The sequence below is a fragment of the Chionomys nivalis genome, chromosome 8 (genome assembly GCF_950005125.1).
Source record: "Chionomys nivalis chromosome 8, mChiNiv1.1, whole genome shotgun sequence".
NCBI classification, from domain to species: domain Eukaryota; kingdom Metazoa; phylum Chordata; class Mammalia; order Rodentia; family Cricetidae; genus Chionomys; species Chionomys nivalis.
Window position 1 is genome coordinate 59,868,957 of NC_080093.1, and position 13,316 is coordinate 59,882,272.

General features: G+C 48.2%; 1 protein-coding gene across 1 annotated transcript in view; it reads right to left on the reverse strand.

The window, feature by feature from the left end:
* Positions 1–554: 554 nt before the first annotated feature.
* The window catches only part of Mgmt (O-6-methylguanine-DNA methyltransferase), a 239,772-nt gene continuing 227,010 nt past the window's right edge, over positions 555–13,316 (reverse strand). Inside the window, exons 4-6 of the mRNA XM_057778663.1 lie at positions 8,136–8,275; positions 1,161–1,393; positions 555–1,049 (exon numbers count right to left, since the gene is read on the reverse strand). Coding sequence (XP_057634646.1) covers positions 1,184–1,393; positions 8,136–8,275 — 350 coding nt within the window. The 3' untranslated portion in view covers positions 555–1,049; positions 1,161–1,183. The remainder of the gene's footprint in view (positions 1,050–1,160; positions 1,394–8,135; positions 8,276–13,316) is intronic.

Here is a 13,316-nt window from a genome sequence, read left to right on the forward strand (position 1 = left end):
GAATTAGTGCCGCTGGTACAAGGACATGATAAGTCGGAAACCAGGCCTGAGGTTTGTTTACGTGGGTGCTAAGGTAACACGCAGTACTGAGCTCATCAATGCAAGCTCCTTAGGGGGCTGTCTCTCTATCTTGGATGACATGGGTGGTTTCCGTGCTCAGAGAAGCCGCTATAGAACCTAGCTTTCTGCTCCATGCTTGGTGGTTCATTCCTCCAATCACAGGCTGTTTCTTTATCCAGACTTTCCTCTCACATTTTAGGAATAGTCCACTTTAGAGCTGGAAGGCTGATGTAATTGCAGGGCATCAGGAGGAGCCACGTGGTGGACTGGGCGACAATCTCCAGTGCTGGCAGCAGCATGGGCTGACCACTATTACTGTGGATGACCTTGAATGCACAGATCAACATGGGAGAGTTGGGACCTTTACAGGTCCTGGATCCTTGACACTCTCAAGAAGGACCATGTCCCTTCCACCTACATACTATCCAGAGCATTTAAAGACAAGGCAAGCAAAACCAGCTGGGATCAGGAAGTGACCTGAATGCCTATGAGGGCAACAGCCCAGCCAAATTCATGCCCTGTGTGCTGTTCAGTATTCCAAATCATTTCTGGAAGATACCCCTCCCCCCATCTCATCATGGTAGACCACAGTGCCACAGAGGATGCAAGACACTTTCCTGGCAGGTGGAGAAACAACGCAGACCCTTAACAAGGTATTTATCTCCTAGCCTGTCCTTCCTCCAGCCAACGAGGGTGGGGTATTGGGAACTGAGTGGGGCCTGCCACCTCCTCAGGATAAATGGTTTGAAGGATGACTGGAGGGGGGAGGTCCCGCTAGGGTGGGGTCAGCCTGCGGTATGGATAGTCTGGGGTGGCTAGCTGTTGTCTGCAGGTGTCAGACGCATCTCCCTTCATGCAAAGGGGCCCTAGGTCTCACAAGGCCTTTCTCACTCTCACCCCCACGTTAATAGGCATTAAAAATAACAGTAACCAAGTCAGAGAAGGGAGCCGATGACATCCACAAGGGTGGGTCGTCTCAACTCATCCTGCTGGAAAATGTAGAAACAGGAAAGGACAGTCAACTCCTGTCCCTCAGGACACATCTAGCTTTTAATATAGTGGGACCACCACCGCACCCCCCCGCTTCCGACATGCCTTACAGTGTTGGCACTCCAACAGCCACTCATTCTTGGCCAGATGGCTTGGAGCTGCTGGAGCCACGGGATGGCCTGAGCCAGGTCCCAGTCAAACCCAAGGCCTTGCAGGTTGGCTTCCGGGTTGGGATGCCCTCGTGGGCCAGAAGCCACTCCTTCACAGTCTGCCCTCCTCCAGAGTAATTGCCAAGGGAGCCGTCGCTGCAGATCACGCGGTGGCAGGGGATGAGGATGGGGACCTGAAAAACAGGAATGCCACTGTTAGTCTGACTCGAGGCTGAGGTCTCTATGCTACTGACAAGGTCCTGCCTGCCCAGCACTACCAGGCTGATCTCCAGTTAGCAGGTTCCTGGCATGGCTGACATGCTGGTTCCTTCAGTACCCCTACTTTGCACCTTACAGAGGCCCTGAGCGTATCCTTTGTGGGATGGACATCTGTTCTGAGGTATATGAGGGATATGGGATTCTTTGTATCAAGGTTTAGGAGGACACCGAATTTCACCTGAGGGGTGACTGAACATATGCACCTACTCAAGTTAAAACTGCATTTCTGAGTTCCACAAGACTTTCTGATATCACCAACCTGTAACTAGAATCTTCAGGGATGGTGGCAGGCCCAGTTTACCTAAGGGGTTGGCAAACCATGGCTGTGAAGCTAATGCTGCCTACCTTCTTATTTTGTAAATAAAGTTTTATTTGAACACAGCCATGTCTTTGGCTGCCATCTGTGGCTGCTTTGTGAACTCACACAATATTCTCCAGTGTAATATTCTCCAACTTACGCTGTGCCTGTGTATTGGGAGTTTTTCTTTCCCTTTTCTTTGGGAGACATGGAATCTCAATGGCACCTGTGTCTACACCTTTCCCCAGACACAGTGCCATTGGCATCACATCCAGTGTCCCAACAAGGCCTGTAGACTAGGAAGTTCTTATCAGGGTTTCTGCGGCCTCCCAACTCAGATGGTCTGAGGTACCCATTTCTACTAATCTATATATCGCCACATGTTTGTGGATTACTGGCTTAAGTTCTAGCCTCCAGGGGCTACATGGCTTCTCTCTGACTCCACCCTTCTTTCTCCCAGCAATTAGTTTAGTTTTCCCCCGCCTACCTAAGTTCTGCCCTATGAACAGGCCAAGGCAATTTCTTTATTCATTAACCAAGACAGAAGAACCTCCCACATCACATCTGGTGAAGATGACCACCAGAAGGTGCTAAGGATGATAATGGCCAGACATGTGTGTGCTTTGGCTGTGGTGTATGGTCTGTATGTTCTGAGCCATCTGTCTAGTCACCTGCTATTGCAAAATGTCACACCAACTAAAAATTGGGGAATGATTGCAGTGAGTTATCACAATGGTGTTTCTTCCTATTGACTCTGACAAGCTCAAAAACAGGGGCCTGTAATCTCATGGGCCCAATGATAGTAACTGACCCATCATTTCTATGCCTGGCACGATGCAAACCTGCAGACATCTTCATTGGGGTCCAAAAGATCTGGATGCCAGGTGCATACAAGGGCTTGGCTACAGGGCAATGCTCATACCAAAGGGACTCTGATTCTCAACTTGTAGCCACAAGGCTATGACCTTGTCCAGGCTGCATTCTTTGACCTCCAGTCACTAGGACGAGGGATTGCTTGTCTCTGCAGAGGGAATATATTTACTTCAGCAGTGGTCCCTAGGGGACTGACAAATGCCTGCCTAGGTCACTGAGCAGGTGGCTGGGCTATGTGGACTGAGGCTTCATGGTCCATCATCCGTGCAGGCTGGACAGCTGGCTCTTCCTCTGCTTTGTGGATAGAGACACTTCTGGCCTCACCTGCCTTCATCCTGAAGGGGAGGAAGGAATAAGAACAGCCAGTATGTCTGCAGAAAATTGGTCCGTACTCTGGATGCCTTCAGAGAAGGCCCATGTGTGCTCAGAAATGGCAGGGTTGGTGATGGAACTTCATTCTGGTGGGAATCAATGGGAAGATGCCAGGGCTGGACCATCTCCTCCAATCTTGCTTTCTTTCCAATAAAGAAATATATCAGTGTCTCCATTCCTTTATACTTCACTGGGTCAGAGCATGGATAGAAAAAATGGACATCACCTGTGAAACTCGCAGTGGCTAAAGTCTCATGTGGACACCGCCCCCCCAACCCAACTTCTCTCCCTGGGCAACCGTATAAACAGTATGACTACACTCAGCCTGCCAGGGATGGCTGCACACCTGTCCTGACAAGGGACATGCTTTATCTGCCTGCTGCAGAGAATGCTGTGGATTGGGATCCTAACAAGTAGTTCCCAGAGCTTTAACTAGAGGGACAGAGGAGGACTCACACACTCACCGTGGCTCCAGCAGCCCACGGAACTTACTATGACCAGGGTCCAGGGAACACATGAAGTGATACACCTATGGTGGCTGCTGTCAGAGATGGCCACTGTTACAGACAACAACCTGAGTTATGAGCATCTGCTTCAGGAGCTCTGGAGGTTCGGGGCTCATTCTGGAAGGTTCTGAGCTGCCCTGACACAGGAAAATATAGAGAGCAGGTGTGTGCAAGTCAGAGGTCATCTCAGGTACGCTTACAGGCTTTGTTCTGGGGTTCTGCCATGGTGGGATCTAGCCACTCCTATGAGGCTCCAGTGGGATGATTATAGAGGAGCTGCTGGGTACCACCCACATCCCATTGCTCTTCTTCCCTCCTTTCCCTGTGGCCCATTAATCTCTACCTCTGATACACCCTTGCCTTTTCTATCTACCATGCTAAGCAAATGGGACACAGTGGCCAGCTTCTGGTCAGATGACAATCCAGAGGAAGCTGCCCAGCACAGGCATCTGAAATATTGGGCTCTGTTTCTCAGAACCTGAGCATCCTGGTGTTGCTTCCTCATTACTCAAGGCCTCCATATGGGCATCCCTGTGGTCACCCCCATGTTCTTGGCCATACGATTCACCTGCTGAGCTAAGTGTGCTCTTTGTTGGGGTGTAGCAGGATCCAGCAGATGGGGTCATTTCTAGCCCTCACCTCTGACATGGTATTTTTCATGCCTAATGTGAGGCTTCCTTATGTAGCCCCAGAAGCCCTCCAACACCCCAGGTCAAGGGTTAAGTTCACCTGGCTAATAAAGAGGCAAAGCGGAGGTTCTAACCGGCAGGTGTCTGGATCTGCCTGTCTTCCCGATGGCTCTGTGCACACTGCATCTCTTGAGGAGTGACTGACATGGTGATACGGGACTCTGTGGACCTGGGACCACTGCCGTTTTACAACAGAGCGTGGGAGATGGGGACATGATTTCCCACACCTCACACACCTTATCCTGCTTTGACTCCGATGACTACCGTGATGACGTGGACAGATGTGGTCAATGAGTAGTTCTAAGGACTACTGGCATGACGATTGGGAAGGTGAGAGCTGACCATGCAGCCAGCAGCAGCATGGGGTGAGCAGTGGCATTCCAGGTGTATGTGGATGACAGCGTGTGACCTTGACCTTGAAAGGAGCCATGACAGGTGTTGGGAATGGAACGCTACCATGACTGAATTATATAAGAAAAATGAACTACAACAGTGACACCAAGTCAGAAGACTGTGAGGTGACGCCAACCCTCAGCTTTGGTTGAGACAGGCATGCCACTCGATCTAGTCTTGCCGACACTGACATGCGTATTCCACCATTCTATTTGATAGCAGATCTGACCTCTCAGCTTTGACATTTTTTCTTCCCTCTCAAGGGATTATGGGATTACAGAGTGAGCACCAAACCTGCTTCCTTCTGTGGATCAACACAGAGTCAAGGGATTGCCGGCATAGAATGGACGTACTCACACAGCTCACCTTTAGAAATAGACCCTGCTTCATGTCAGGCTAGCAATAGCTCTTTTCTTGGGGCTCCAGTAAGATTTACTGGGGGCTCCATCCATGGCCATATCTGAAGGACCCGTACCACTGCTGCCCTCTTCTTGACAGTCCCTGCTGCAGGCAATGTGATTGCTAGCGATACTGAAGGAGCCCGTGGTATTACAGCTTCATTGAAATCTTCATGCTGTGAAATCTAATTTGTCCAATGCCCGGATCCATCACTTGCGCAAGCCCTTTCTCAACTGCTATAAAACTTCCAAACCCATAGATTTGTCTCCAACAAAAATAACATGAAGGGGCCTTGCGATCGATAACGGAATCCCTCTGATTCTGGAACTGGCTGAATATTTCTTCCAACTTTGCCTTTGTTCTTCTGGGCAGAGGCCACAAGGGAGAAAGCTTGCTTTCACTCGCAGCCTCATCAATACCTAAATCCTGGTGAACGAGTGACACCGAGAAGTTGTAATCAATAGCTCCCGGTGCGTTTTTTTCTTCTGGTCAAATGGTTCAGCTCCACTGACAACCCTGACAGTCAGAACATGATGCTAAATCTTTATCAACAGCCATCTGGGTGAATGGCAGAACAGGACTCGGGGGTCATCGGTGCTCACGGCAATCTGCGAATAAACTAACTCCTCAGGAATGTGTTTGTTTAGAAAAAGGTGGGAAACCCCCTCAGTTTGTATTGATCGCCTCTGAACTACATTTAGCAAATTGTGTCTGAAGATGTGGCAGAAGGGGGTTCTGTGAGTGAGTGTGTGTGTGTGTGTGTGTATGTGTGCGTGCACACGTGTGTGTGTGTGTGTGTGTGTGCGCGCGCGCGCACGTGCATGAAAAGTCATTGGGCCTGGGCATCCCTTATTCAGGGTGGTGTGGCACCCTCCAGAGATTGCCTAGTCTCCTGGCAGGGCCAGTGAGTCTCACTTGGGAAACTTGGGAGAAGCTGAGTTCCAGGATGGAGGAAACTCCCACCCTGCAAAACCCATTCCCTGTTCTTGAGGTGGCTAATCCAGCAATGGCCAGTTGTGAGGCCAGATGGCATGAGATTCCTGTCAGCCACCAAAGCAATGATGTGAGGTGAGATCTCCAGTGCCTGGAACAGTCTACACCTTCCTACCCCTCCTCTCGCATTTGCAAATAGCACTGCTTAGCCAAAACGTGAGAACTTTGTTCTCTGTGAGCTTCTGCTAAATTGGCAGCTTTGGGGGTAAGGGAGACATATACAGCCACTCCACCTTGGGCCCTGTCCTCAGTGGTGCTGAGGACACCACCAACACGGGCAGCAGGCAGAACCTACCACTGTCCAGGCCTTTTCTCCCTCAAGTCTCTGTATCCCCTTCTCATACTCGTTTCCAGGGGTGCTTGATAGAGACTCATCACCAAAGTGGGTATGGTATGTGTCCCAGAGGGTACTTGGGCAGCAGAGCTTGTTCTTAAAGCACAGGTGTTAGCTGCACTCAGAGCAAAAGTTGTGGTCTTCGTGCCCACTGATGGGACAATCTTCACCATCATGTGAGTACACACGGGAAACTTTGCAAGACAAAACAACTCAGTTCCTAACTTGAGTGTGGCTAAATACCAAACCGTTCGTCCTGCGGCAGGAGTCACCTGGGCAATGGCGACACCTCCTCCTCAGCCTCAGGAGCGATTCAGACCTGGGAGTGTGGTGCAGAGACCTACTCCATTCAAAGGCCAGGACTGTTGGTGTGTGTTCAAAAACAGTAGGTGCAAGGGTGCAGTAGGAGAAGGGTAGAAAGCATTGGCCTCCTCTTTTCTCCAGGGGCATTAAACAGAGTCACAGAACAAAAATGTATTGGAGCTGTTTCTTTGTCTATAACAAAATCTAATGCCTCATAGCCAAGCATGGTGATGAATGGCTTTAGTCCCAGAACTCAGAAGGCAAAGACAGGTACCTCTAGGACTTCCAGCCTGGTCTACAGAGAGAGTTCCAGGTCAACCCCAGGGCTCCATAGAGAAACCCTGTCCAATATAAAAAAGAAAAAGCAAAATCTAATGTGTCAAAATCTAGCTGTGGCCCAGCCAGAAATGGTAATCTACCAAAAGGCAGGAGAAAAGTTTTGCTGGGAGACCTCAAAAGTCATCCCCAAAGCCAGGTGTGATGCATACCCCTTTAATCTTAACAACTGGGAGGCAGAGGCAGGATAATCTCTGTGAGTTCAAGGATCGCTTGGTCTACAGAGTGAGTCCCAGGACTTCCAACGCTACACAGAGAAACCCCTTCTCAAACAACAACACTACCCACCAAAGGACTGCCTGATTCATCAATGTCCCTTCCAGACAGGGTACACTTCTGATCAGGGGTCATTTCTCTGTCATGTTAGAGGCCCGCACAGCTTTATCAACATGACAGCACACCTATACTGGCACAGGGAAGCTGCTCGAGACATTTAGGGAACCTGGAGGTAGTGCCTTCTTGCCCATCCAAGGCCCACAGGCCTGCAGGGCCTTGGTCTGGACTTTAGCTGTTCCAGGGGAGCCAAAATACCCACTGCAATGTGGGACTACAGGCTGTCTTTAAAAGCGTAATCTTCTTGTGGGCTGGGAACTTGGAGCTCAATAAACTCTGACAGATTTGCAGGAAGGAACATAAATAAACGCTGATGTATTCTGGGTGAAGAACCCTTCCCTGCGGAGCTGACACCCAAGGACAGTAGACATCTATGATGCTAGGTGTCATATCTTCTAGACTCATCATACCCCAGAGACCCAGGGAGATGGGGTTGTACTATTTCATCAAAACCTTCTCAGAAGGCTGGTGGCACATTGGCAGGCCTCTTGTCTTCTGGACATACGGCTGCATTTCCAGTGGATGGAAGAAAGCCGCCACTCACCAGGCACCCAGTGTGGGGACTAGCCAGTGGGTGGTGAATGAATAGACAGGCTGCCCTCTTGCCTGCTTGCCCCTCTCCAGGTTTCCTCCTCTCTGGTAAGGGGTTGCTGTGACAAAGGGCTCATGTGGCTGGGACACGAGGGTTGGTCCCTCTCCCAGGAGTAGCCTCCCCACCCGGCCACATAGCCTCTGAAATACATTTATTCAAATGACACTCAGCTCCCAGAGTTGTTCAAAACCCAGCAATGGCAGGTATCCAGCCTGCTGGCCATCTGCGGAACTTACTGGATTGCTCCTCATTGCTCCTCCTACTGCGCGAGCCGCTTTGGGGTTGCCTGCCAGGGCTGCTAATTGCTGGTAAGAAACCATTTCTCCGAATTTCACAACCTTCAGCAGCTTCCATAACACCTGTCTCGTGAATGAATCTGAAAGAAAGAAAACAGAGTGACGTGATTTGGACCAACGGCTCCAGCGGCTCAGATATAAATAGCTGCCAGTTCCCCAGCAGAAAATGCAATGACACAAATAGAGGTGTTATACTCAATTAAAACACAGGCCTCCACACAGCACCCTGTCACAGCGGCATAGGCAAGGAGAGCTGGGAGGGAGCTGGGCACAAAGCAGGTGGGCCTCGGAAGGGTTCCCACATCTTTAATTTCTTTCCGTCTACCTCGCGGTCCATGTGGGGCTGTGTGGTATGCTCTTTCTGTGAGCGGGCAGGCACGCATTTGCACACAGGTCAATTAGCAAGCATGCGAGCCCCTGCTGGCCCCCTACGTGGAAGCCCTTTGGGCTGCTGGTTCGTTTCCAACTTCAGGTGAGATGCAGGAGGAGGAAGTCTCCAGGGATGGGATGGGACCCTCTTCTAGGTGTCAACACCCAAAGGTGGGCAGGACTATCCCCAGGGCTACTCTGAATGCCAGAGTGCCCAGGTTGGGGTGACCCTGGCTGCAGGCAGCTACAGGAATCTTGACTGAGCAGTGCTGCAAAAATAAAGCACCTCTCCCCGTTTCCTCTGACCAGCCACATCAAGCGCCATGCATTTTGTGTCTGCAGCAGAAATGGCTGGGGCGAGGCATAACCAGCTCCTTGATGCCTCTGGGTTCTGGAATCATTCCTTGCAATGTGCCTTAAGGAGGGCAGAAGCCCAGGCAGAAGGAGTCTGGTGTCAATGGATTCCTATTGTCTTCCTGAGGGGACACACAGGCTGGGGAGCAGGGAGGCCAAGCCATATCCACCATCCCTGGGGCTCCAAGACTTGGGGCAGGAGTTTCTGAAGGGAACAACAGAGAGGAGGGCTCCAGGGGCAGAGACAACATCAGGGAGTGTGTCCTCCACACGTGGTGCCAAGCTGGCGGGGAGTGTGATTCGGTCCTTAAAGGAAACACACCCTTACATGCATGTTAAATAATAAAAATCACTTCTTAACTGAAGGGAATGATAATCACTTCACTGGAGGAAAAAAAAACCCTGTTTAGTCTTTATTATAACATTAAGCAAATTAAACATCAGCATAATCCAGGTGATACTAGAAAAGGGTCATCAAAGAAATTAACTTTGTTGTTCATTAATTTACATGGATTAGTAGAGGGCACAGACACAGCGAATGTGCTCTAGTTTTTTTATGATATAATTTCAAACTGTACAGCATTTGTGGCAGGAGGGTGACTTTGGGGTTAATCAGACTGATTTGTCCTTTTAATTGCTTTCTATTCAAAGAAAATTCATTAGATAATGTTCTCTTCAAAATTCATGAATCAATTTAACTGAAGAAACCGCATTAACGGCTCTGGGTTCATTAACACATGCAGTTTGAGTGGCTGGGTGCTGGGAGGGTTTCCTTAGGCAAACAAGCTCTGTTTACTGTCTTGCCCTCTGAAAGGGGCTCGGAATCACCTTGCTAATCGTACTTATTGTTACTGTTGTCTCAGAAAAGGAAAGGAAGGAGGCAGAGGAGGAGAAGGAAGGCAGGCTGGGGCACCCTGAGAAAGGCTTCAAGGAGCTGTCAGGGGAGGGACCAAAGGAAGCAGCCCCATGCTGCAGGAAGTAGGAGATGCCAGACCTTCCTCAGAGGGTACAGACCCGGTGGGCTGTCGCCTGTGCTGTGGCCCAGATAGAGGGCTTTGACTGATGTTTCCAGAACAGCCTAGCACTTTAGTAACCTGCTGCGATTAAACCAAAGGACAGCCTAACTGGAACAGGTATGACTGTGAGAGACACTGGCATCTATACAATGGTGGCTCCCAGCCACAGGGTCTCCGACCACGGACTGTCAGGTCACCCAGGTGGAAAAGCATCTGGAATGAAAAGTCTATGTGTTCAGATACCAGTATAGTATTTCAAACATGTTCGGTTTTTTAATACTTGTTTTTATTTTATATGTATGTTTACTTGCATGAGTGTACATGTACCACATGCATGGCTGGTGCTCATGAAAGGCAGAAAAGGGCATTGGGTCCTCTAGACTGAAGCTGCAGGCTGTTCTGAGTGCTGGGAATCAAAACTGGGTCCCCTGAAGAGCAGCGAGTGCTGCTAACCACTGAGCCACCTTGACAGCCCCAAGTTCAGCTTTGCTGTCAGTTTATCACAGGAAACATTCTGTTTCTATTATCTATTCCCAGACTGGCCTTCAACTTGTTAGGCGGCCTTAAATTCCCAACCCTGACATTTCTATCTTCTAAGTATAGAATTACGACAAGCCCATCACCGTGTCCCATTTTATACTGGGGATTGAACCAGGCACTCTACCAATGCAGTTGCATCCTCAGGCCTGGTAACTAGTTCTTAGCCAATCCATGGTTCACACAGGGCAACAGCCAGGTGGTTCTCAACCTTCTTAACACTGCAACCCTTGAATACCTCGTGGTGTGCTAACCCCCAACCATTAAATTATCTTCATTGCTACTTCATGGCTATAATTTTGCTACTGTTATGAATTGTGATGCAAATATGCAACCCCCGTGAAAGGGCCGTTTGACCCCAGAGGGGCTGTGACCCACAGGTTGAGAACCGCTGCACTAGGCAGTCTGTCTCAAAGAGAGCAGCGTTTCATAATCAAGCACATCCTTTTTCAAACGTATCTGAAAACGCTTCTTCACTCTGTAAGGAGCAAATGCACTCATTAGTGGAAGCCGCTCTCAGAGACAGGCCTCTAACCAGACCTGGGCGCAGTGGAGATTCGCTCGCATCTACGTGCAAGGAAGGGGCTGGCACTTTTGCGTTAAGAACCAGTTTCCAAATGTATGCGGATCTGCTCACATGAGCTCAATGGGAATGTGGAAAAAACAGTTTCTGAAGGTTGATGTGGCCACATAAATCCTTGGTGGCTGGCCGAGTCATGTTGGGTGACCCAGTGAAATCCAACCTTCCCCTGGGTGGCTCTCCACACAGTAAGTAAGCCAGCAGCCCCAGAGCTATGGGAAGTAGTCCCTGCATGCTATAGTGTGGTGTTCTTCAAGCTGGCCTGGCTCTTCTGAAGGTTTCCTCTCTCCAGCACGCTCCTCTGCCACAGGACTTTGTCAGGCTGATGCAACCTGGGTCAAAGCTCTGCCAGAGGCTGCCCTGCCTTTCAGAGTCCCTCTCTGAAGGACATGACTCTGGTGGCTTGTGCATATAATGAAGCCACCTAGGCAGAAATGAGTTATTTATTTAATATCACCTGGACTTGAGCTCATCAGAAGTGGAATGGATGCTGCTTTCCAGAGTGGCGCAGTGTTGTAGACACGGGGAGTCTCAGACGTATGCTAAGGGAGTGGGAAGTGCAGCCTTAAAAGGAAACACCACTTCCACTCCTGCACTCAGACCCATGAAGCTCAACTACCTCTGATAAAGGAGACCCCACATGGGGGATGTGGTGTGAGGAGGCAGTGGTCTGGCTCTGCCCACCTTACTCCTTGAGCCCCTTCCTTTCTACCAAGCATTGCAGGTGCTGCTTTGAAAGCATATAAACAAAATTAAAACTTTTAGTGTTGGTAAATTAGCCCCAAATGAGGGGGAGAATAGAAAAGGGATACAAAGAAATCGAGAACAAATAAATGTGGAACCCAAATTCAAGCATTACTAACTGCATCAAGCAGATGTGGTTTAAGCACACCAATAAGAAAACGGGTGTGGCCGGAGGAGAGAGCCCAGGGGTAAGAATACTTGCTGCCCTTTCAGAGGACTAGAATTTGGTCCCAGCACCCAGGTCAGATGGCTCACAACAATCTGTAACTCTACTTTGATGGGATAGGGAACCCTCTTCTGGCCACTACAGATATATATGTGCACATAAACATAAATAAATATAAATCTTAAAGGAAAGACAGACACTCTTGGTACAAATAAAAGCAGTAATGCCCACTGTCTAACAGAAACCCACTTCAAGTGAGAGCCATAGAAAGGATAACAAAAAACAAATGCCAGGACAGTTAGTACAGAACTAAGAAGCAAAGAAAGTTTCCAGAGGGAAGTTTTAAAAAGCAACACGAGGAGGCAGCGACCTCCAACGGATCAGATATTATGACTCAAATGGACTTAACAGATATCTATAGAACATTTCATCCAAACATTTTAAAAAAGAATATACATTCTTCTCAGCACCCCATGAAAGCTTCTCAAAAACTGACCACATACTAGGTAACAAATCAAACCTCAACAGACACAAAAAAATGGGAATAACCTAATGTATCTTATCAGATCACCATGGCTTAAAATTAGGATTCAACAGCAACATTAATTTCAGTAAGCCCACAAACAGGTGAAAATTAAACAATGCTCACTTGAATCATCAATGGGTCAAGGAAAAAATCAAATATTTCCTAAAATTCAATGAAAATGACCACACAACATATCCAAATTTATGGCACAATGAAAGCAGCATTAAGAAGAAAATTCATAGCACTAAATGCCTACATGAAGAAGCTGGAAAAATCCCACACTAGTGAGTTAAAAGAACACCTAAAACTCTAGAAGAAAAAGAAACAAACTCACCCAGGAGGACTAGAGGACAGGAAACAATCAAATCTTGAGCTGAAATCAACAAAATAGAAACAAAGAAAATAGTACAAAGAATCAATGAGACAAAGAGTTGGTTCTTTGAGAAAACCAACAAAATAGACAAACCCTTTATCCAAATTAATCAAAAGGCAGAGAGAATATATCCAAATCAACAAAATCAGAAGTGAAAAGGGGGATATAACAACAGACATGGAGGAAATCCAGAGAATCATTAGGTCATATTTTGAAAACTTGTACTCCACAAAATTAGAAAACTTAAAGGAAATGGACAACTTTCTGAATAAATATCACTTATCAAAATTAAATCAAGCAAATTAAATAAACCTATAGTTGCTAAAGGAATAGAAACGGTCATCAAAAGTTTCCTAACTAAAAAAATCCCAGGGCCAGATGGTTTCAGAGCAGAATTCTACAATATTTTCAAAGAAGAACTAATTCCAATACTCCTCAAATTGTTCCACACAGTCA